This window comes from Coloeus monedula (genome assembly GCF_965178545.1).
Source record: "Coloeus monedula genome assembly, chromosome: 16".
In the NCBI taxonomy this organism is placed as follows: domain Eukaryota; kingdom Metazoa; phylum Chordata; class Aves; order Passeriformes; family Corvidae; genus Coloeus; species Coloeus monedula.
This window is the reverse complement of record NC_138796.1, coordinates 16,656,432-16,680,358: the sequence shown is the minus strand read 5'-3', so window position 1 is coordinate 16,680,358 and position 23,927 is coordinate 16,656,432. Positions and strand designations below refer to the sequence as shown.

Below are 23,927 nucleotides of genomic sequence, written 5' to 3'. Positions count from 1 at the left end.
GCAACCAAATCACCTTGAAAGGCTTGGCCTTATGGACAAATTTTAACCCCCACCCCCACGAGGCCATGATCATGTAAATAAAGCTTAAATGGAAAAACCTGGGAGGACATGAACAGCAAGGAACACACTGGATGCAAGTTAGACCAAGTATTAGTATGTATTTATGCACAAGAATAAAAACAGCTTTACAAGTTGAATTGGAAATTTAAACAGAGGAAGTTTAACAGCTTTTGTATATTATATTAAATAACCAAAACACCTTTTTCCAAAATTGGTAAAGAATAAATAATATAATTTACAGTATGGTACAAAAAATAATCAGTAAGGACAGGCATTTTGCTTTATACATACACTATATAGGTATATTTATAATCTATAAAACAAATTCACATCTCAAACAAGCCAGAAACCTTAGATGATATGGCTTAGCTATTATTAAAAGAAACAGCATTAAATTCTGCTGCCAGAACCATAAGCTCTAAAGCAGTTATCATGTTTCAATAATTAATGATAACTTATTGCCGTAGTGCTTGCCAAGGTTTCACTTAGTTAACATTTACAAATTGCTGTGAAATTAACAGATTCAAAGGTTTGAAAAGGTTAAAAAAAAGTGCAGTACTTTCCTTATAAATGCATCTGAAGTCTGAGTGTAGAAAACAAAATGCAACTGAATTTCTACTGGGGATCTGCTGTCAGTAAATGAGATGTCTTTACAGGTTAGATTTGATTCAAGCCATTTAATTCAATTTAGAAACATAGAGGGTGTCAAAAAAAGGCTTAACAATGCTGTATGAAAAACAATTACTATTCCTATGCTTAGCAGATTTAGTGATACATGAGAAAATGGATTGCGTGGGTGATCAGGATGCAACACCGTGCACAGATCTCTGTCAGTGTGTGTACACACACCGAGGTGGATCCAGCCTTGGGCTATGGTACTGCTCTGCCCATGGTGATGAGACACTGAATCTTCTGCCATTTACCTGGTCAACTACTCAGACCTGGCTTATGGTAGGTAAGTCACTGAGAGGGAAAAGCCTAGAGCAGTTAATCCTAGACCTGGAGGCTGTTAGTGTCCATTAGTCCTCTCCAACACCTCATAGTGCCCCAGGAAGGTACTAACCTAACGAAGTCATTTCTACCTCAGAAATGATATTGTGTGCATTTCAGTGTCACTTGCTTGGATGTCTGCTTAGCCTGACATTGTCCCTCATACAGATTTTGTTACTGCTGTTGGGGAAGCTGAAATAATGAAAATTAAAGAAGTTTTGAGTATTACAACCCCCCCCCCCCCATGCACGTGTGCACATGCACCTGTGTGTGCATGTGTGTATACACCACCTCCTTAGCAGTCTCAGGCACAAACTGATGACTACTATTGTAAAGCACATTCACCTAAAATCCAGAGCTGGTCTAATCAGAGATGTGTTTAAATGGCCTTTCACATAGTAAGGGTAACAAATACTACATCAATTCAGAATTACCACAATGATCTTAATTATTCTTAAGTTCTTCCCTCATCCTCAAAGGGCTTTATTCTTAAAATGCAGTTTGCAAAGCATTACTGATTTCTGAAATAAAATTCTGCTTCATAATGCCAACTTTTAAGGGGCTGATGCCAAACACATTTCTAACCCCAACATTCTGAGTGCTGAACTGATTTCTGTCATTTATACTCTGCTATTACTGGGTGGTTCAAGCCCACTTGCAAAGGTTCAGCATATTAGAAGTTTCCCGATGCCACAGCATCATCAAAACCAGCCATTTGTGCTGCTTTTATTCTGCAATTGTGTCCTTCCCCTCTGGGAAGTGAGTGGGCTGAAGCAGGGCAGCTGACAGCTCCTTGTATCGCAGGCAAAAAGCCTTCACGGATTGGGATGAAGTGCTCTGCTTTCCACTTCTGCAGCAGGTGCAGCAACACTGGCCCTTTTACAAGGCAACTTCAGAGCCAAACCCAGTGTCATATCCGCTGTGTTACCAGCATCAGTAGGGAAGATGAAAAGTTTGTCAAATTACAAATACACTGGAGACCCTCACATTACTCTTGCAATATTTAGAAGTTTAAGAATGAGAGTTCAGATTTCTTTTCATACAGTACTTGATTAGAATGTAACACATTTCCTCCCGCACGTTCCGTAACCCACAGCCATAGTAGGTACCTTCTACTTTTGTCCTGCAAATCTGAAGGATTTTTGGAGACATAGCATGTAGAATAATCAGCATTAGTAATGGAGGAACCCAAAACCAAGAGGGAACAATCTGGGAAAGTCCAAACCAAATTACAGCTAAATTCAAAGTAAAAATGAAAAGTTTTAGTGGGAATGACTCTTGAGATTAAAGGGTGTCCTCTCCATACCAAGGGGGAATGCTCAGAACAAAACAGGCCCCAGCATTCATTTCTGTGACAGCCTTCAACTTTTCCTATTCCAGGTTTATGTGATTTCCTGACAATTTTGTCAGAATTCTCAAACAAGGCTCTGTGTCCATCAGAAAACTTGTTCCATTTTCTCTTAATGACAGAAAACACAAGGCCAACTCCAGAGAGGCTAAGAGTCATCGACCTAAAGCAGCATGAAGGGACTGGACAAACAGCAAAGAGAGTCAGTGCATTGTGAGCAAGTTACAGGAGACTCCCAGTCAAAGAAATGCCTTGTACAAGTAGCTAAAGGCAGCAGAACTACATCCACCAAGTGCAAGTGGGGAAATGAACCCATGATAACAGCCTACAGATGGAGAAGGTTTGTTTATTTATTAATAATACCAAGTTGAGGTTTATATAGGAGCAGCCCCTTGGAAAAGTTCAGAGCTACTCAAACCAGCCAAGGGACACCCTCTAACTGGAGAAGCAGCCAAGTGCTTACAAAAGGGGCACAACATGGGTATTCTTGCTCAGGACAGGAAAAGAAAGGAAATAAAAAAGGAAAGTGAATAAGAAGTCTCCTGAGTTATAAAGCTAGAACTGACAGACAACCCCAAAATTAACTTGATATCCTGTTGAACCCACTGGAATCAGGATCTGGGTTTTTCCTACCATAAAACACAACATTAAATGCACAAGGATTTCAGAGAGGGAGTGCCAGACCCACTCATGCCTGGGAGTGACTGTAATGAAGAATGATGCTGAGGTACTACAGAGCACCTGGAGTTCACAGAACTAAGAGGAAGTAAGGAAGGACTAAGGGATTAAGCTAGAACTTAACACTTCTCTTCATGACACAAAACCGATCTCAACCGCCGTAGCATTAACCTAGTATTTTTTCCTACATATTACAATATTCTTTCCTGTTTCCTCTCCCAGGTAAATCCTGAGTTTTTGTGAAGATGACAGTATTTACATGTTTCCAGCAAAGCCAAGACTAATTATGACACAGCTTTCCTAGTGTAAGCTCTTTTGCCATGTTTCCAGACCTAAAAAGCAACTGTTAGGGAGAGCAATAAAGCACTCCCCCACAGGGTGAACTGTGCAATGTGCTTAAGAATCTCAAAGGTTAAGAGTATGAGTGCAGTCAGGGTGATGATGATGGTGATGTGATGGGGTTTAAAAGATGGGGATCCAAGCAGCATGGAAGGAGGGAGGATCAGAGCTCCTCTACCAAACAAGCGAGCAGGTGTGAGCTCCACTGGAATGGTCAAAGAGCCAAAGGAACAGAGTGGTCTCTAAGAACACAGCATTGGGGAGTGGCAGCGCCCTGGACAGAGTGCAAGAACTTCAGTTTGACTGAATGGTAAGAAGACTGCCAACTAGGACATGCCAAGATACACAATGGTTCCCCTACCCACCACTACCCTTCATCCTCCACAACTTTCACGTGGATCCAACAGCATGGCATTTTGATCGCTACACAAACAATGATTCGTGTACAGGAGCTTGTGGCAATCCCTTCCCCTGCTTGAGCTGCTTGCTTAGGCCATTCCAAAGTGCAAGTCCAGGACTGTCCCACAAACCTGCAATCTTAAATTGCTGATGCAGGGACACACTGTCTCCTGTAATGTTATTCCATGTTCTGTTGTTGCCAGCATATTGCACATTCCAGGACTAGCAAGTACTTCTTGAGACCTTTGAAACCAATTCTTCTCTGTTAGAAAGAAGCACACAGGACAGGGATAGCTCAGCCTCAGCTGCTGCCCTCATCAAGTTCCAACGCCGCAAGCTCCAACTTAGCTGAACAGTCTGCACCAGCCTGCTGGTCATTCCCTTACTGTGACAGATCCCCAATCGGGGGACCACCACCTCCTCCATCAAACAGGATCTCCCTGCGAGTCGGCTCAGGTATAGACAGCTCCTGGGCAAGGTCATTAAACCGAGATATGTAATCGATGCTGTTCTCATTCATCATGCAAGCCAGCTGGGAATCCACCACCTGGAAGAGACAAGGAGAGAAGAGATGATACATGTCAGTAGCAATTTCATAGAATTACTGAGGTTGGAAGGGACATCTTGAGAGCATTTTATGCAACCATCTCACTTGAGCAGGGTCAGCTAGAACAGACTGCCCTGGGCTTGTTGGGCAGGTGCTGAATCAGCCCCATGCACAGACATTCCACAACACTCTGGGTACCCTGTTTCCATGCCTGATTACCTCAAAATAGATCTCTTGTCTTCAGGTGGAATTAAATGTGTTTCAAATTTTGCTTGCAGCCTCTTGTCCTGAGAAGAATCTGGCTCCCTCAGCCTCTCCTCATATGAAAGAGACACTTTATCTCACTTGACCCAAGTTAGAAAACAGCTCTTCTCATCCACAACTAAATGGAAGCTGCTAAAAGACCTTACCACCTATAGTCTCAATGGGCCTTACCTGCTCCAATTTAGCATTAAGGTGCACAGGTAGATGATCTAAAGATATTACCTCTGCCACAAAAACTGTTCTGCTGTGCCTAACATGGAAGCTTACCCCATTTTCTTCTTAAGGCAGATGGCAATATTGAGGGCTGCAATGTCACTTCAAATCCATGCAAATAAATGATCATATATTCCTTTAATTAGAACACACCTTGACAGCTTCTCACCACCAAGCAAACAGACCTTGTATTTATGCCAGAAGTGGATCTGTGTTTCATGTCTGAAGCTGCCGAGGTCACACTAAATCAACATGAGCTTGGTGCAGCTCCTGGTTACAAGGTCTGTACAGAACCTCCTTATCCAAATCCAAAGGGCAATGAAGAAATGACACATTCCTTCCATAAGGGCAAGTCCCCAAGAAATTACAAGTTATGTGATATTGTACTGAGTTAATAACTGTAAACTGTGGGATAACTGAGACTGGAAGGGACCTGAAGAGGTCTCTAATTCAACTGCTTGCTCAAAACAGGTTCACCTATCAGGACAGACCAGCTCACTCAGAGCTTTACTGATGTGAGCCCTGGAAAGCTCTGAAGACAGCCACTGCGTAACATCTCTGGGCAATCTGTTTCCTTGCCTGCCTATCCTCAGTGTGAAGTTTTTCTATAGATATACCAGAACCTTTCTCAGTTCAGCTTCTGCTTGTTTCTCCCACCGCCCATCACCATTCTGTAAAGGGCTTGGCTACTTCTTCTCAATGACCCTACTGGAGGTACTGGCAGGCAGCAGAGTCCCTCCCACCCTGAAGCACGTTAATCATCATTTTGTTCAATATCCTGGCCATGCTCCTGTTAAAAACAGCTCATGACATCGTTGGTCACCTTTGGTTCCACAGACCATCCTGGATCATGCTCGGCTCATGTCTATTGCCATACCCAGGTACAGCAGAGCTGCTTCCCAGACAGCCAGTCCCCAGCTGATACTGCTGTAGGGTTATTCCTTCATTCCTTCCTAGGGCAGGACCTTGCATTTTCCTTACTAAGCTGCATGATGTTCCTGCAGCTCACTCTTCCCGTCTGTCTCTCTGAAAGGGCGCTCTGTCCTTAAGTGTGTCACAGCCTTAAAAACTGCTGAGCTTCATTCTACCCCTTCAAAAGTGTTCAGAACAAAGGGATTGCTCTGCCAACAGAGACTAACTCAGCAGCACAGGACCTTCTGCCATCCTCTCAGGTGACTTGGTATTAACCATCTCCTTCCTTCTGGACCTATTTGCTTTTTCCTACCAGGCCTCCAACTGTATTGTAGCTGCATAGCTATTAACCTTTCTCTTATCTTTAGCACTTTCAGTTCTTGCTCTGCAAAGCAGGACACACAAAACAGAAAGACTGAATCTCTCTCTGTCAAAACAAAGATATGTCCAACAGGTGAATACAACCTCCCTCAGCTGGGTTGAAGGAGTTCACAGCAGCTTCTCACACCAGCTCTGCTGCCAGGTAGCCTCAGATAATTTTACATCTTTCTGTTATATGACTGTAACCCTGTCTACTGAGCTGAAGTGCAGGTGTCAAAGCACTGCCTTCCAAGTATCTCAGGAGGGTCTGATGGACAGTACCCAGTAACTGTAACTTCCAGCACTGCAACAGGAAGAAGATTCTGAGTGTAATTTGCTGACATACCTCTGCCACGTCTGCCAGGGACCGCGACACAAAGGAGTCCCGTGAGTTTCCATCCAGCAGGCTAGGTCCCAGTAAGGAGGTGCCACTGGTGTTCCCAACTGGAGTTGGTAACATTTTTCGTCCCTTCTCTGGGGAGATAAAACTTGCTACAAAGAAAAGGCACATCAGTAAGTCACTGCACTGAGTGTTTTCAATTGGAAGGATAAAGAGAAGGACAAGGAAATTCAAAATGGAGGACAGATATCCATTTCTTCCATCTTTTAAAAGTTATGGTTACCAGCATGAATACCATCACCACACTGCTAAGAGTAGGGAGACTCATTACACTGGCTCCGTGAATTATTAATTAAAAAAAAAAATCTCTCAACAACTAAACCTCAACCAAACCCAATGCATGACCTCATGTCTTTGAGACAGTGCTTATCAAGCACACAACAAAGTCTATTTTTCCATGAGCAGAGCCAAAGGCATCTGTTCATTTTGGCACAACAATCCAAATGTCTCACCCTAACTGATGAGTCAGGCTCCAAAGAGACTACAAAGAACTGCCAAGGAATTATTTGTCCCAAGCTACGGGCCCAAATCTAAGCAACGGGATCTTCTGAGGAACAGACTTGTAAAGAGAGAGAAAACATACTCAAGGCAACACTGTGGAAATGAAAGCAAGTATTTGGAGTAATTCTAGAAATGTTCTTCTGGGTTTATAATTTTCCAAAGGATTCACTTCTGATAAACAATGTTGGTTTTGCTTTTTTAACAGGAAAGGACTTTTTGGTTGCACTTCTCTGCATCTGGACACTTACAGAACAAGCTGCTGAGGGAGGAGTCTGTGGAGTCATTGGGGTACCACTGGGGATCGTGGGGGGGAGATGCAATCCAGTTCTGCTGAGGACTACTGGATGGGGATGGAAGACTTTTGGAGCTGTCACTGCCATTCAGCTTTGCAGGAGAGAGAGAAACACCTTCACCTGTAAGCCAATGTTGGGGATCACTAATTCAGTCAATGTGGTAAAGTTACAGGACACTGCACCAATTTTTGTTTAGAAAGGAAAAAAACCCCAAACAACAACAACAACGCCCCTGCCCCGTATTTGCTAGAAAATAAAGGCCATAAAATAAAGAATTTTATTTCCAACAGATATTTAGAGAAAAGCAAACAAACAAAAAAAACCCCACAAAAACCTCATAACCTAAGAACTGCTTCCTGGAAAAGTTTCTGCTGCCATATAAAATGTCAGGGATTTTCTTTTAAGTTGATAGGCAGACTTCAGCTAATCTTAGACTTACTGTACTGGCCAGAGCTGATGGCTATTTCAATGATGGAATCACTGATCTGAGTGGCAGGTTCCCCTTGGGAAAGCACATCTTCAGGTGGTCCAGGAAGGGAAATATCCAAGAGAGCAGAAACATTGGGAGGAGAGAGCCGAGTACTGGAAGCTTCTGATGAGGGAAGTGGAGGAGTTGACAGACCATTCTGGAGAGAAGTCTTGGCCAGTTCTGGCAGAGAAAGGACCGATGTGCCCTGTTACAAGAAACAGAATTAATTGTTTATAAATTTATTAAGAACTTGGAAAACTAAAAAGCAACATTTCGGCTCTTGAGTATCAGATTAAAACCAGATTTTTAAGAGAAAAAAATCAAGTAGATAATATGCCTAAATTAGGGGAATATACTATTTATATAATAAATCTGTATTATTTTAATGGTAAGTACCTGTAAGCATAAATAAATATGCTGCAGGCCATATCCTGCCAAATCATCTGAAAAAATATGCATCTGTAACATTCCAAAGAATATTTAAAACAGCCTACATAACAGAACAAACATAATCTTAAAATTAACAATTTTGATAAATCTACAAGATAGTTCCAAATAGATATGTATTAATTTGCCTTTGTATGGGAAAAAACCCTTTAACTGATGGAAGAGTATACAGATATTTTAAACTGGTAACTCACATTTATTCACTTTCTACAGCCAGATTTCCCAAAATTCAAGTGATCTTTAAGGAGTGTCATTACCAGTACCTCGTAGAACTGTAACATTTTTTCAGATGTAGTGTATACACAGCTGTCCTAAGAGAAAGAACCAGAACCCCAGGCCCATTACCACAATAAGTGCTTCATAGGTTCATGTCCTAACATCTGTCCCATAAAAAAATCTTAATCTCCTTTATGCTCTCCAATCAAACTAATTTGACCTTTCTCACATGCAGGTGTCACAGGGAGCATAGAAAGTGCTTCCACTCAAGAAAAGAAGAGCCTGTATTCTGAGGCTTAAGAATCCAACACTAGGTCCTGGATCCCACTGGAGAAAGACTTTGGGGACAGGATGGCAACAGCCCTACAATTTAGGTGCCATCACAGTTACTCTTAAGTATCTGTCTATGTCTTACTGGATCCAGCACAAAGAATAGTGAGTCTCTGGAAAGGATGCTGACATTACAATCACACTTTAAGTATTAACACTCCTTCTTTAGCGACATGGAGGCAGCAGGACTGCGAACTGCTGAAATCTCTCCTTGTGATGTCTAAAATACACACATAGATATAGCAGGGCACTTATAAACTCCTCCACTCTATTAAGAGATATGTAAAGGCTGTTTGTTCTCCACAGGTCACAGACTGTCAGCTTCACTTGATTTTAGGGAATGGCACATATTTAACCAGCTTTCCTAAATTTTCTTAAATTTCTTCAGATGCTAGGGATTTAATTTCCACCAGACAGTACCAGTGGTGCACAATTACCTGGGAATATGGAGTTTTAACTAGCAATACCAGTGGTATTTTCACAGAACATTACCCATTCCAAGAGCACTGTTCCTTCAGCACACACTGTACCTGGAAGCCATCCTGCTCGGGCCGGGTCGGCAGGCTGATGTACGGCACCCGGCACCCCGGGCCTGAGCCCTGCAACCGCAACAGAAACCATGTGAGTGACCAGCCAGGGAGGGAAGAGATAAGGGCCTATCACCATTTATCCGTGCTCTTCATACATCTCATGTCCTTCAAAATTGTTGTCCTGGGTTGCAGTGTATTCTATTACCATCTTCATGAGCTGTTGGAACCAGGTGGGGCAGTGTTTCTTTGCCTCCTTGCTCCGGACCATCTTCCATTAATGAGCCCATCAACGCCTGGCCTCATGACTCATCATCCCATTGTGAGATGCTCCACCCAGAGGGAGGAACCAAACATTCCATCCTGGATATAATCTGAGATTCCCAACACCACAGACACCCTTTCCACTGGATTTCCAGAGGACAGGAGCTACACAGCCACCACTGGACCTTCTGAGGAAGAGCAGCCCCTTTCTGCAGGATCACTGCTTCGACAGAACCACATCCACCACTTCAGTAGGACTGCAGCCCCCATCTTATCGGACTGCTGCCGCCACGCTGACTAACAGGGTGTCAGGTTGTATCCTGACTCTGTCACTTTGAACCAGTGTTTTCTGCCTTTTTTTAAGTTTCCCCATTATATTGTTAATCTGACTTGGTGCCTCCCACTGGTTTGTTTTCACACTAGTACATATTTTGGTGCCCTAGGTGGGGCTTGCTCTGAGAGAAAGTCAGAATTACAGTTTTGTATTAACAGAAACCTATTCACCATGGTGCTCAGCTTGTCTATATGGGTACACTGTATCATGCTCTATATTTCTCCTCACCTGGGGAACTGCCTGCCTGTTGTATTGCTCCTGTTAAAACCAGGGAATGGTATGAGAATTGCTTTATTGGTTTATTATGTCTATAGCATAATAACCTGCGAGGCAATGAATTCCATTCGGAATATATACTCAATTTTGTTTGGCTGTCCTAGTCTGGGCTCCTGTGTCTGGGACCTCTTCAACAATCACACCCAGCCCCTGGTGGGAAGAGTAGAGTGGTTTCTTCCAGCCTTTCAGGCCAGGCACAGCAGTTTTTGAAAATATTGCATTCCCTCTGGATGTTTAGGATGGTATAATCTTTTTGTCAGTTCTATTCTCTTTTTGAAGTTACTAAGCATTGTGTACACCATGCTTAGAAACAAAACACTACCTGCTGTGGTACAAGGTCTGCTTGAGGAGGAGGGAAAAAGGAGCAAAGTCAAGGGACCTGCCCAAGAGATCCAGTTCCTGGGAGTAAAGTGGCAAGATGGATGGCATCAGATTCCCACTGAGGTCATCAATAAGATCACAGCAATGTCTCCACCAACCAGCAAGAAGGAAACACAAGCTTTCCTAGGCGCCATAGGTTTCTGGAGGATGCACATTCCCAAGTACAGCCAGATCGTGAGCCCTCTCTACCTGGTTACCCACAAGAAGAACGATTTCCACTGGGGCCCTGAACAGCAGCAAGCCTTCGCCCAGATCAAGCAGGAAATCGCTCACGCCGTAGCCCTTGGCCCAGTCAGAACAGGACCAGAGGTGAAGAACGTGCTCTACTCTGCAGCCGGGAACAATGGTCTGTCCTGGAGCCTCTGGCAGAAGGTGCCTGGTGAGACTCAGGGCCGACCACTGGGATTCTGGAGCCGAAGCTACAGAGGGTCTGAAGCCAACTACACTCCCACAGAGAAGGAAATCTTGGCAGCCTATGAAGGAGTCCAAGCTGCCTCAGGTAATCGGCACTGAAGCACAGCTGCTTCTGGCACCCCGACTACCGGTGCTGGACTGGATGTTCAAGGGAAAGGTTCCTTCCACGCATCACGTCACCGACACCACATGGAGCAAATGGATCGCCCTCATCACACAGTATGCCCGTATTGGAAACCCGAATCACCCTGGGAATCTGGAAATTATAACAAACTGGCCTGAAGGTGAGACTTTTGGATTATCTTCTGAAAAAGAGGAAGAGCAAGTGACTCGTGCTGAGGAAGCCCCACCATATAACGAGCTACCGGAGACTGAAAGACGTTATGCCCTCTTCACTGATGGTTCCTGCCAAATTATTGGCGCTAACCGAAAGTGGAAAGCTGCAGTATGGAGCCCCACACGACGAGTTGCACAAGCTACCAAGGGACAAGGTGGATCGAGTCAGGTTGCAGAGCTTAAAGCCGTCCAGCTGGCTTTGGATATTGCGGAACGAGAGAAGTGGCCGAGGCTCTATCTCTACATCGACTCATGGATGGCAGCTCATGCTGTGTGGGGATGGCTGGTTTGCTGGAGAAAGGCCAACGGGCAGTGCAGAGGGAAACCCATCTGGGCCGCTGAGATTTGGCAGGACATCGCCGCCCGAGTAGAGAAGCTGACCATGAAGGTTCGACACGTGGATGCGCACGTACCCAAGAGTCAGGCTAATGAAGAACATCACAACAACGAGCAGGTGGACCAAGCTGCCAAGGTGAAAGTATCTCAGGTGGATCTGGACTGGCAGCACAAGGGAGAATTATTCCTATCTCGTTGGGCCCATGATGCCTCTGGTCATCAGGAGAGATGCAACATACCGATGGGCCCGTGACCGAGGGGTGGACCTTTCCATGGACAGCATCTCACAGGTCATCCACAGTTGTGAGACCTGTGCTGCAATCAAACAGGCCAAGTGGGTGAAGCCTCTGTGGTATGGTGGACGATGGTCAAAGTACAGGTATGGGGAAGCCTGGCAAGTTGACTACATCACCCTTCCCCGAACCCGCCAAGGCAAGTGCTACGTGTTGACCATGGTGGAAGCAACCACTGGATGGCTGGAGACCTACCCTGTGCCTCATGCTACAGCCCGGAACACCATCCTGGGCCTGGAAAAGCAAGTCCTGTGGAGACATGGCACCCTTGAGAGGATCGAGTCAGACAACGGGACTCATTTTAAGAACAGCCTCATCAACACCTGGGCCAGAGAACTCCTTATCATGCACCAGCTGCTGGGAAAGTTGAACACTGCAATGGACTACTTAAAACCACCCTGAAGGCACTTGGTGGGGGGACCTTCAAAAATTGGGAAGTGAACTTAGCAAAGGCCACCTGGATGGTCAATACCCGAGGGTCCATCAATCGAGCTGGTCCTGCCGAGTCTGAACCCTTGCACACAGTGGATGGAGATAGAGTCCCTGCGGTACACCTGAGGGGTATTTTAGGAAAGACTGTTTGGATTAATCCCACCTCAGGCAAAGGCAAACCCATCCATGGGATTGTCTTTGCTCAAGGACCTGGTTACACTTGGTGGGTAATGCAGAAAGATGGGGAAACCCATTGTGTACCACAAGGAGACCTAATCTTAAGTGAGAACTGTGTATAGGGTTATATTATATATATATGTATGTGTGTGTGTAGAGTTTAAGGAAGGTATTGATTTGGGATGATGTAGATGGTAATAGAATAAGGGGTGGATTATGTCCTGGGTTGCAGTGTATTCTATTACCGTCCTCATGAGCTGTTGAAACCAGGTGGGGCAGTGTTTCCTTGCCTCCTCCCTCCGGACTGTCTTCTGTTAATGAGCCCATCAACGCCTGGCCTCATCACTCATCATCCCATTGTGAGATGCTCCACCCAGAGGGAGGAACCAAACATTCCATCCTGGATATAATCTGAGATTCTGAAACCACAGACACGCTTTCCACTGGATTCTCAGAGGACAGGAACTACACAGCCACCACTGGACCTTCTGAGGAAGAGCAGCCCCTTCTACAGGATCACTGCTTCAACAGAACCACATCCACCACTTCAGGAGGACTGCAGCCCCCATCTTATCGGACTGCTGCCGCCACGCTGACTAACAGGGTGTCAGGATGTATCCTGACTCTGTCACTTTGAACCAGTGTTTCCTTTTATTCTTTTCCTTTTCTTTAATTTCCCCATTAAATTGTTATTCTGACTTGGTGCCTCCCACTGGTTTGTTTTCAAACTAGTACAATTGTCCATTAACTCCCTGAGAACATGACATGGACTGAAATGGACTAACACGTATCTGGGTCTCAGTGAAAGAATAAGCAAGGAGAAATTACAGTTTCCATTCCAAATACAATCCCTAGACATCCATGTTTTGCCCCAGATCCTCTCCTGAATTTCTGAAATGCCATGATTTCTTTTCAAGCCAGATTTCAACACTATCAACTGCAAGCCATTTTACCGGATGGAAATTCATTCAAGGAGATGATGAATTGATCCCTCAACCCCAAATATACACTACACAACACAGACTAGGTCTGCCAAGACAGCAGTGTCTAACAGCAAGCCCCAGGAGAAAGCTTGCTGAGGAGTCATCATAACACAGGTTTTTTATACGATGAAAGACCAAGACAGTTAAGCACTTGAAAAAAGCTCATTTAAGAGCCTCTGACCTCCACAGTCGTGATGGAGCCTCCGTTCTGATGCGTGACTGCTGGCTCCTGCCCTGTCACCACTGTGGGCACTGCATCTGGTGACAGTGGTGACACACCAGGCAAACCATCGGCATCCAGGACAGGCATGGGGCTACCAGGGATAATGCCAGCACTTTTAGCTGCCAAGTCGATAGCGCCTTGTGTGAAACAAAAAACCAAGAAACATATTACAAGCTTCTTCATTTTGTTTTGATTCTCTAAAAGATGATTTTTTTAAACTTACCCAGAGTCAGAACACAACCCACATGAAAAAGCAGCAATGGTAATGATCTGATCATCTGGGTGAGCTGCTTCTCTGCACCGAGGGTACGCTGCTTTTAGCTAAAATGTTTAACTTTTCTGCCCTGTTCCAACCTGTTACCAAGTATATCAAAATAGTTGAGAAACATCCCAGTTCCCCTCCCCTCCTTTCCTTCTATTTTTTTTTCTTTTTTGTCCTCCCAATTGGTAAGTATTTCATTATGCAATTTCTAGAAACTTCCTATGGGTTACTAGAGGAGCTCTACAAATAGAGCCTTATTTTGATATCTTGTCTCTGGCAGCCATGTAGACTCAATGTAAAAAACCTAAGTTGTTGCAAGGGTCAACCTCACCTAGATCTTTTAAAATCCACTTCAAACATCTGAATGTCTTCTCATTGCAAAGAATCCTCTAGGTAAAATGTAAATGCAGTCACTGTTTACACCTCATTAATTGTTCTAATTATGGAACCCACTCTCTGTTGCAGGACAGTATCTGCCTGGAGGACACCAGCATGGCTTTTATTGTAGAATTCAGAATGACTTACTAGACAGATGGTTGGTGGCCTGTGTTGGAAGACCTTTGGGCACAATTGGACGAGAAACAGCAGCTTTAGTCAGTGAGGACTGGACTGGCCGAAATGAACCTCTCCCTGGGGGGAAGAATTTATACCTTTCAGGCAAATGAAATCTAATGCCTTTAAAGCAGAACACAACACAGTTGAATGCAAGCAAATAAATTCCAAGTGGCAGCAAGCTGCAAGAATGCAAGCAGTGGAGATGATGGAATAGAGCTAAAATAGTGATGTGAGCTAAGCAGTGCCTTGCCACAGACAAACAACATCAAGTGCTGCTGTGCTATTGGAGCTGCTCTCATACTGTCAGTGAAGACAATCCTCCAGGTCTCATGCTGGCTTTGATGGGGGATCACCTGTACTACCACTGTACTCAAGGGTGTACCAGCAGAAAAGGACATATGGGCAGCGGATTGCTTATGCTGTATAAAATTTGGACTGTATTCCAGGTACTAGGGAAAGTCCAATATAAAATCTAGACAAGTTATACCTACAGAACAAAAATTCCTATCTAAGTATTTTATTCCAAATTTTGTCTCCCTATTGGGAACTCCTTACTCTTCCCTGCTTTCAATCTTGGGAAACTGAAGAAAAAATTTTTATCACAAGCATGACTTGCTTAACAGTGATCCAGGAGAGCAATCCCATCATCCCACAGGCTGGTGACACTGTGATTTTGAAAGGGTATTTTCTTCTTTTTAGAAATTACTTCTTTATGCAGTTTTAAGGGACACTTTTTAGTTTATAGAAGTGCTACTCACCTGTAATGGATGAATTGGATAAAATAGAAAAGGAACAGACATGCTGGGACGGATTTCCAGACGGCCTGGGGAGCAGTGTTCTCTATGCGAGAGAAACAATAAACCAGAACAGATTTAAACACAGAGGGTAACACTCATTGTATAAGTTGCAGGAGTTCACAAGACCTTCCAGAATAAGCAGAGTACTTCTGTGGTATTACTATCATGCACCAGACACAGCAATGAGAGAAAAAAGCTACAGAAAGGAATGATGTGTTTTCTCTGTAAACTACTAAAAGAAAGTATTTCCACATGGAAAATTCCCAGAGAAATGCTGATTAGAACTATATACCTCTCCGATTATACTTGCAGTGATTTTCAAATCTCTCTCAGAATTACAGCAGTGATCTTAAGGATGGGACTTAGTCTGTGTACAAACTGATCTGCCCTTAAAATTCAGCAAGTGTGGATGAGCGAGATAGCTGTGTGTACTTGGGAGCTCTTAAAACACATGGAATTTCCCAGATCTGAAGATCTCAGGATCAAAAAATAGTCCAAAGGTAATTTCTGTGTGTCCTACTCTCATATAAAACAGAAGAAGAAAAAAAGGTATATTGACACTTGAGAACTTTGTATTCCCCAGTAGGTTACTATTATTTAGGTTTCAGATTTCTTTTTTCTCACCTGCCTCTGGTGGCATGTGCCTTTTCCCTGGGTTATGAGAGCAGTCTGAAGGAAGGTAATGCCTGTTTGTCACCAAAACACCACAACAGGCCACCTCTTACATACATCTCTTCCCAGACTCCATTTTTTCCCAGGAGTCATTGTTCTTTCAAAGTGTGTTACGGCTTATTTCAGTACACAGGCTTATATCCACTGCAGTTTAACAGTCACTACTGAACAGGAAGCAGGAAAAGGATCTAAAGCAAGATTTTGTTGTTAAGAGGGCTGCCAGCTCCAACACTGCCAGCACAGGGCAGCACAGGAACACACTGCCTATGCCTCAGTGCCAAAGGCCCAGGTAGCAGAACCTGCTTCCAGGTTCCAGAAGCCTCTTCCAGAGGCTTTTTTATTTTTCAAAACTACCTTAGGCACTGGGACTTCTGCTGTTGTTGACATTCTTCATACAGGGAATGCATCATGGCTAGTTACCCCAGAGACTGAAGTGTTTCGTCCTTCATAATTTCAGCTTCACATTTCCAGTGGATGCATGAAGGAAATAGCATTTTTTTTCTGTTATGTGCAAATCACTACAGCCTTACTGAAACTCAGGGAGCAAAACAGGCATTTACACTTTGCTCTGACCTGTACAACCAGTGGCTTCCGCAAGTGCCTGTTCCGTAACTTCCTGGGCTTCGGCAGGAAGAAGTCCGACTGCATCTGGACAACAACAGGAAAGGCATTACAAGTATTTTAAGCATCCAGACGAAGAATAAATTATACCCCCCAAATTCTTATTTTCAATAAAGCTGAATTAAGAGTTAACTAAAATACCATGTTTTGTTTCAGACAGCACAATATCCTTTCTGCCGAAGTCAGAGTATTTGCCACCAAGAATCTATTTTTTCTTCTTTTTTTATGGAGATAAAGTTTTGTCCCAAAAAAGCCATTTCACTACCTAACTACTGCAGCTTCCTACGAAATTCTTACGGAGATTGTGTACATAAAAATTAGAATTTGACTTAAATACAGCAATGAAGCTGTGTTAAGATTAGCTACACATCAGAAGGGGGTCAGTTTTTGCTAAACCTGGCACATATATTTGCTGGAGCAGCTTAATTAGACAGCAAATCAGTTTCATTGGGCTGTGTAATGGCATTTAGATTTGAATTACCTGAATTACCTGAACAGGTAATGTCACTTCGAAGCACAGTTACACAGTCAAAATTTGACTCGTCTCAGTTAATACAATGTTAAACTTGAGCATCATAAGAAGCACTGCTTCACAGGGCAGCCCATACTTTCTCATGATTTCAGAATCCCTGTGATACCTCCTGGAAGCTGGCTCATGCACACCATGCTGCATTTTCTATTCAGTCATCTCACTTACACTGATGGTGTCCAGGTGCTGCCTGAAGGTCAGCTCTGCTTCCTTGCTGGGTAGGAACAACTTCCCATGACGACTGTTGGGGGGCAGGGTTGTAGGGACTGCAAACAGTCCACTGTCGGCCTCAGTGCTCCCAGAACTTGAAGGATTAGCCACCAGGAGAGGTCTAGGTAGGTTTCTCAAACCTAGAAGATTTTAACAGCAATTTAAATGAAATAAAGTGAAAACAAAAAGGAAATAACTCTTTAGTAACTGAAGGATCATAGAGAAAGCTGAGACTTAAAGATTCTGGCTCTGTCACCAACTGTTTTCAAAATCAGGAATCTCTCCATACTTCAGTTGTCCCACCTGCAAACTGACCGTATTTACCTGCTATGGATACCACTAACATTCACTTGCTTTGAAATTCTTGGAAGTAGGGGATTAAATATAATTTTACACTACTTAAGAAACTAGAATTGAGGCCTTGTTTTCAGTCCCACATATACCGTGACAATCAGTTTATCTGTTCAGCTTGTAGGCATACTTGAGGGCGTATCCCAGTAAACAAACTATATCCACCATTTCTTATGTAGGGGAAGATAATACAAACACAGAGCCATTTTACAGTGTCCCCACCCCTGCTTTCCCTATAGTAATTCAAAGTGCAACCCCAATAAAATGAATCTGGTGATGGTGCAGGGATCAATTTACCTTCCCAAAGACGGACTGTCTTCAAAATACATATAGCACAACGAAAGAATGGTAGCTTGTCTGCGTAAAACTTCCCCATTTATGTTTAGGTTTAAAAATTACAGTAGCATTTCCCTGTGCTGTGCCCACCCTGCAGGCAGCCAGGATGAAAGCCAGCACTGTTAGCCTGTCACTCTTAGGTACCCAAGATGTGCCTCTCTCCACACAGGTGCTTTACAGCACCAGTTAATCTGCTCCTGGGTTCCCTGCTTCTCAGAGCAGGGGTGTGAAAAGGACTGCCTAAGAATCCCAACTGGTCTCAGTAACACCAACACCATCACAGACTTTCCCAAAGTCATAAACATTTGGTGGCAAATGCAACTGGGCTGAAGCAAAGAACCGAAATTCTTGGCCTGCATGGCTGGGGCTCACAGGTTACAGCACCTATTAAAGAAAAGGCAATTCATAATCATTCTCTATCTTATAATCATAGAATCACATGACTGGTTTGGATTGGAAGGGACCTTCAAGCTCATCTCATTCCACCCCCTGCCATGGGCAGGGACACCTTGCACTATCCCAGGCTGCTCCAAGCCCCGTCCAACCTGGCCTTGGACACTGCCAGGGATGAGGCAGCCACAGCTGCTCTGGGCACCCTGTGCCAGGGCCTCCCCACCCTCACAGGGAAGAATTTCTTCCTAATATCCCATCCAAAGCTATAGTGGCAGGATGGCACAGAAAATTTTCAGTAATTATTTATCAACAGATTTTACACCATGCATTTACTCGCCTCTTTTGTAAGCTGATACTCTCTTGAGATCTCATACCCTGTGCCAGTCAGCTTGTGCTGGTTCAGGCTGGGAAGGGGTTAATTTTCTTCAGTGGCTGGTATGCGGCAGTTTTGGATTTGTGTTGCAAACAGTGTTCATAACTCAGGGAGGCTTTAGTTACTCCTAAGCAGGACTTACACAGGTCAAGGCCTTTGCTGCTCCTCACCTCACACTGCCAGTGAGGGGGCTGGGGATGCACGAGGAACTGGGAAGGGACACAGCCAGGACAGCTGATCCCAGCTGACCACAGTGATATCCCAGACCATGGGGGATCGTGCTTAGTGTACAGAGCTGGGGGAAGAAGAAGGAAGGGGTGGACATTCAGAGTGAGAGTGTTTGCCTTCCCAAGTTAGTTACATATGATGGAGCCCTGCTGTCTTGGGGATGGCTGAACACCTGCCTGCCAAGGGGAAGCAGGGAACAAATTCCTTGTTCTGCTTTGCATGCACGGCTTTTGTTTTCCCCAATAAAGTGTTTTTATTTCAACCCATGAATTCTCTCACTTTTTCAGTTCTCCCCCATCCCACCAGAGAGGAATGATTGAGCAGCTGCATGGGGCTAAGTTGCTGGCTGGGGTTAAACCATGACACAGCTCCCAAAAAAAACCAAGTGTCTTCTCTAAGAGCAACTCAGGAGAGTTTTGCTGGATTGTGAACTGCATTACTGATGTGCATTGTTATTCAAGATTCAAAGCAGCACTGGATTTAAGACAATTCTAAAGCAAGTTAACACACACCAATGTTCTCAGACAGTGAAGTTCCTAAGAGAAAGAGCACTCCTCCTTCCAGCGTTCTGTCACTGGGAAGTTCTTGTCATGGTGTGAGGTATTAAGAAGTTGATTTCATCAAGTGGAATTTTAGGAAAACTCACCTGAGGAGCTGGAAGCAGCACCAGGAGAAAAAGTCTTGTTGCGAAGGGCAGACTGATTCCGTGTGCAGCCTGGACTCCTGGTGTTGATGGCAATCACCTTTCCTGGGGGAGTCAGGGACTGCTCCTCCTGAGCAGGCTTTATGGGTGACGTGGCAATGGAGCTCACCTCGGGTGTCTGAAAATGCACATTAAATGAATGTTGTGTGCTGGCACAACAAATGTCTTGTGAAACTCACTGTACTTAGGAAGCCTTAAAATTAAAGTCTGACATTACCTTAAAGTACTCTAAGCAATACCTCCTAGTGGGGGTGAGGGGCTGCTGAAATTCCCTTCCTGCCCATTTAGCAGTGTTGGATGTCACCAATTCAATATATTAATTTATGTTACAATTGGGTTATCACTCAACAAGCTTCACGCAATGTGCTGGATCACCACAGGATAGAAAGCAAGAGGAAAAAAAAAGGTGTTGGTTTTAATTCAGTGCAAAACTGTTTTGTATAAACTCCATCCCGAGGGCTGCTCTGGTGGGATATACACCTGGAAAAAACATTTTAATTCTCTCTTAATTCTAATCAAGTAGAGTTTTGAATTTTTTCCCTTCCCTTCTCTTTCACACTGTAACACAGCACTAACAAGAGACACATGCACTTCATAATTTTCCAGGCCTATCCAGTTGTTTCATTAAGTGTTTAAATTGTTTTCTAGACAACCCTCCCTTTTAAACAAATCTGTGTGCAATCACAGGCTTAAAATTACACCCCTGCTCAACTGCAGTGCCACTTGCCAGTTTGTTTTATGCTGATGATTTTCATTTAAGGAATGAACCACAGCACAGCTGGCTGCTTTAGCTGTTACAGATTATCTGGAGAAAACAGCAGGCGTGCACACAATCAGTCCTTCCTCCTAAAATACCCTGTGGCAAAAATATTATGGTTCCTGTGATTATTTGATGAAAGGCAACTTTCAGGATGTCCACAGTGCTTTCAGTGAGGCAGTAAATATCCTCCTGGCCTCTGAAATATCAGTGCCACAACATTCATGCTTCAAGGAGAGTATATGTTTTTCTGAAAAAGTAAGAATAAAGTGCTATTTGACAAATGAAAGGTTGTGTTCCTTCTTTTTGCTGGAATGTATAAGAAGGTACATATCATTAAAGAGCTCCTTTATTCAGTAGTACTATGCTACTTTGATTAAGACAGCAAGAGTGTGAAAGTGACAGGAAAACACATGCAAATCCTAACTGCTGGTTTCTCGCCCTCTTTAATTCCTCTCCCCCCAAGTCTCAAGGATGTCCTTCATTATAGTTTGTGATTGTTTCATTATGTCATGCCTAGCTGTCACCTGTGTCACCAGAAGTAAAAGTAGATGCCAAAGAGGAGACAGTGTCCCAGATTCATGAGATGTCAGACCAAAAGCCTTTGCAGTTTAAACAAAGTCTATATCTGGAGCTGCATCTGAACAAAGATGGGTTTAAATTTATAAAATCCTTCATTCTATGCCTGTAGAATCAGAATCAAAAGGAACTTTGAGGGGGGCTACATCACCAACAAAGAAGGATCAAAGAACTGTTTGGGAACAGTGATACATTTGCATCCTGGGTGGAACATAATCTTTAGCTCATCGTATCTACCACAGGCATTTGAGCAGATCTGCTGAACTCTGTGTCTTTTTAAAAGATGTTTTACTAAGTTTCAATTGGCTGCACTAGATGGAATTGGCTGCCCAGGTATCACTGGGGCAGATCTTAAATACAGGTTACAAAGCACAAGAAGGAAAGCAAGTTCATTCCCTGAGGTCTGCCTAAGGAGGAAGGTATTTTTCTGGGACTGGTAAACAGCTATCCTGGAGTCTGGGATACACAAGTCAGCTGTGGCAGGCTATTGACTCTGCTATTCTTAAGAAATACATTCTTTTCACTCTCACACTTAGTGTAATTTGAACTACATAAACACTGAAAATCAATGCAGTTTTCATGTGGAATATTAATCTCATCCAGGCTTCATTTCCCATGAAAGGTTGGATCAGATGATCTTCCAAGGGCCCTTCCAACCTGGGCTGTTCTACAGTCCTGTGAATCAGAGAGAACAGAAGGCACCTCACCTCACAACTGATCTTTCCAGCAGTCACATTAAATGTTCACAGGAACACCAATGAGACTCACAGCAAACCAGAAGCTAAAAAGGCTGTGTAAAAAGCATATTGAAGCAAAGTCCACTCTGTAGCCAGCTCTCTTGTGTTGTGGTCTTTGTATTCTTTAAACACAGGAATCTCCAAAGATCTTGACATGGCTAGTTATTGATTTGTTGTGAATACACAACTGGGCAATTTTTCCCCACATCAAACTAGAGTTTACTATCTGGAGCATGAACAAGAGCTACTTACTGGTTTGGGATTGACTTCAGTAGAGATGAGTTTCAGAAGGCAGTTCAGGAGTCTCTGCTTGTGAAAGGTAGGACATGCAGGGACAGCACTTGACTCAGATGTTTGCTCTCTAGCATCCTGGGTTTCTGGCTCCAAGACAGCCAACCAGTCATATTCCAGCTGCAGCTTGTTCGGTTTGCCCATCATGAGGTAGACTTCAGCCAGCGTAAGGCTCTCAGAGGTTCGCAGACTCCATCCTTCTTCTCTAACCTGTTGGGAGAGCCGACTTGGGTCATCCTTGAGAGACTTTGTACTGGATTGTCCCTGAGGTGGAGGTGGAAACAAGGAGCCCAGCTTCTCTTGAGAATCCTCCATTACTGCATCCGTGATATCCTTGGTACAAGCATCGAGCTGCTGGCCCTGGCTGTGGCCGGCCTGAGTTTCACATCTGCTGCTGCCGGGGGAAGCCACACCACCTCTCAGTAGCTGGGAACAGGAGTCAGAGGTCTCTGCACTCCTCCTGCTTGGAAAAGCCACCAGAGAAGCATTACCAGCTGCTGAAGCAGAGTCTTTCCCATGCAGTTTGTCTGTGCAAGAACATTTCTCTGGGACAATTAGGTCCTGGCAGGACTTCATGTACCGTGGGAATGGATCGAGCAGAGAGAGCTCCTCCACATCAGGGATCTTGCTGCAAGCGCACGCTGTGCTGCACGACGGTAACACAGCTGCCTGGTCACCAGCCAGGGCCTCCCTGCCCTCCATGCAGGGGCCCACTGAGCTCAGCTTTTCCTGGTGCCCTCCTGGATCCTGAAGTCCAGAAGGTGGTTTCTGGAGGGAATTAGTGATGCCAAGATTTGAGGCTGTTCCTTCCACCAGGACAGGCTCTGGGGCACCATCTTCAGTGCTTGCAGCAACTTCAGCTGTAGGCTGCAAGGTTCTGCTGGGCTCTGTAGTGCTCTCTGCCCTTCCCACACCCTTACCTTCCATTCCCCGCAGGTATTTCAGCTGTCCCCTTGCTGTCCCCTGACCACTCTGTATGCCGAGGATTTGGGCGGGGGGGAGTAAGTGAGAGTCTTTTGTATTCTGTTTGCATTTGCCTGTTTCCTGCCAATGCACAGTACAGAAAGCTTTGGAGTGGACCACTCTGGCTACCCCAGGCAGTGGAGTGAGGGTACAATTCTCCCCTGGAAAGAGATGGAGCATCACTTTCTCCTCTGAGAAGCTGCCTCTTGTTTCTGAGTCTCTGGAGTCCTGAAGTTGCTGTTCTTCTAGTGTTTTACGCTAAAAAAGATGTGTCAAAGAATGCAACAGTCATCTGCCCCTTCCAAAAAAGCACCTGGGAGCCTATTCTGCAAGTTTAAAAAGAAAAAAGTAAAAAAACCCCTAGCTGATCAAAGACACGTTCTCTATTCAGCACAGATTATAGTGGAGACACTATAATCAGAAATTAGGTCCTTTGTGGTGATAAAGACTACACTGAAGACCTGCTACAAGCCCAAAATAAATACCCATTCCAAACAAAATTACTTCTCTCTCTTCACGCACCACTGTAATTGAAAAAAAAAAAATCCCAATCAACAAACCCCAACAAAACCAAGCAAAACCTCCAACACTGCACAGCAAAGCAGCCTCTCACAAGTGCAGCAAACTCCACCTTACACAGTCTGACATCCTTCAGAATTTCAAGCGTTACGCTGCTGCTTCTTCCAGGCTCACGAATTAAACAGAAAAGCCTGAATGAAAGGCCCAAGAAGAGGATAAAACCTACAAGTCAGAAGGACTGGGTTCAGAACAGAACAGCCTTTAACTAACAAATCCTTCTAATGCACGGATCAAAGTTCAGAGGCAGGG

The 23,927-nt window shown here is 44.2% G+C and overlaps 1 protein-coding gene across 2 annotated transcripts in view; it reads right to left on the bottom strand.

The window, feature by feature from the left end:
* Window positions 1-217: 217 nt before the first annotated feature.
* Window positions 218-23,927, bottom strand: part of CRAMP1 (cramped chromatin regulator homolog 1) — a 52,917-nt gene continuing 29,207 nt past the window's right edge. For both annotated transcript variants that reach the window (XM_082292352.1, XM_082292353.1), the window contains exons 10-21: window positions 22,098-23,357; window positions 19,716-19,890; window positions 17,347-17,528; window positions 16,602-16,676; window positions 15,318-15,399; window positions 14,530-14,634; window positions 13,701-13,879; window positions 9,297-9,365; window positions 7,744-7,978; window positions 7,260-7,424; window positions 6,457-6,602; window positions 218-4,361 (exon numbers count right to left, since the gene is read on the bottom strand). In XM_082292352.1, the coding sequence (XP_082148478.1) occupies window positions 4,197-4,361; window positions 6,457-6,602; window positions 7,260-7,424; window positions 7,744-7,978; window positions 9,297-9,365; window positions 13,701-13,879; window positions 14,530-14,634; window positions 15,318-15,399; window positions 16,602-16,676; window positions 17,347-17,528; window positions 19,716-19,890; window positions 22,098-23,357 (2,838 nt within the window). In that variant the 3' untranslated portion in view covers window positions 218-4,196. The remainder of the gene's footprint in view (window positions 4,362-6,456; window positions 6,603-7,259; window positions 7,425-7,743; window positions 7,979-9,296; window positions 9,366-13,700; window positions 13,880-14,529; window positions 14,635-15,317; window positions 15,400-16,601; window positions 16,677-17,346; window positions 17,529-19,715; window positions 19,891-22,097; window positions 23,358-23,927) is intronic.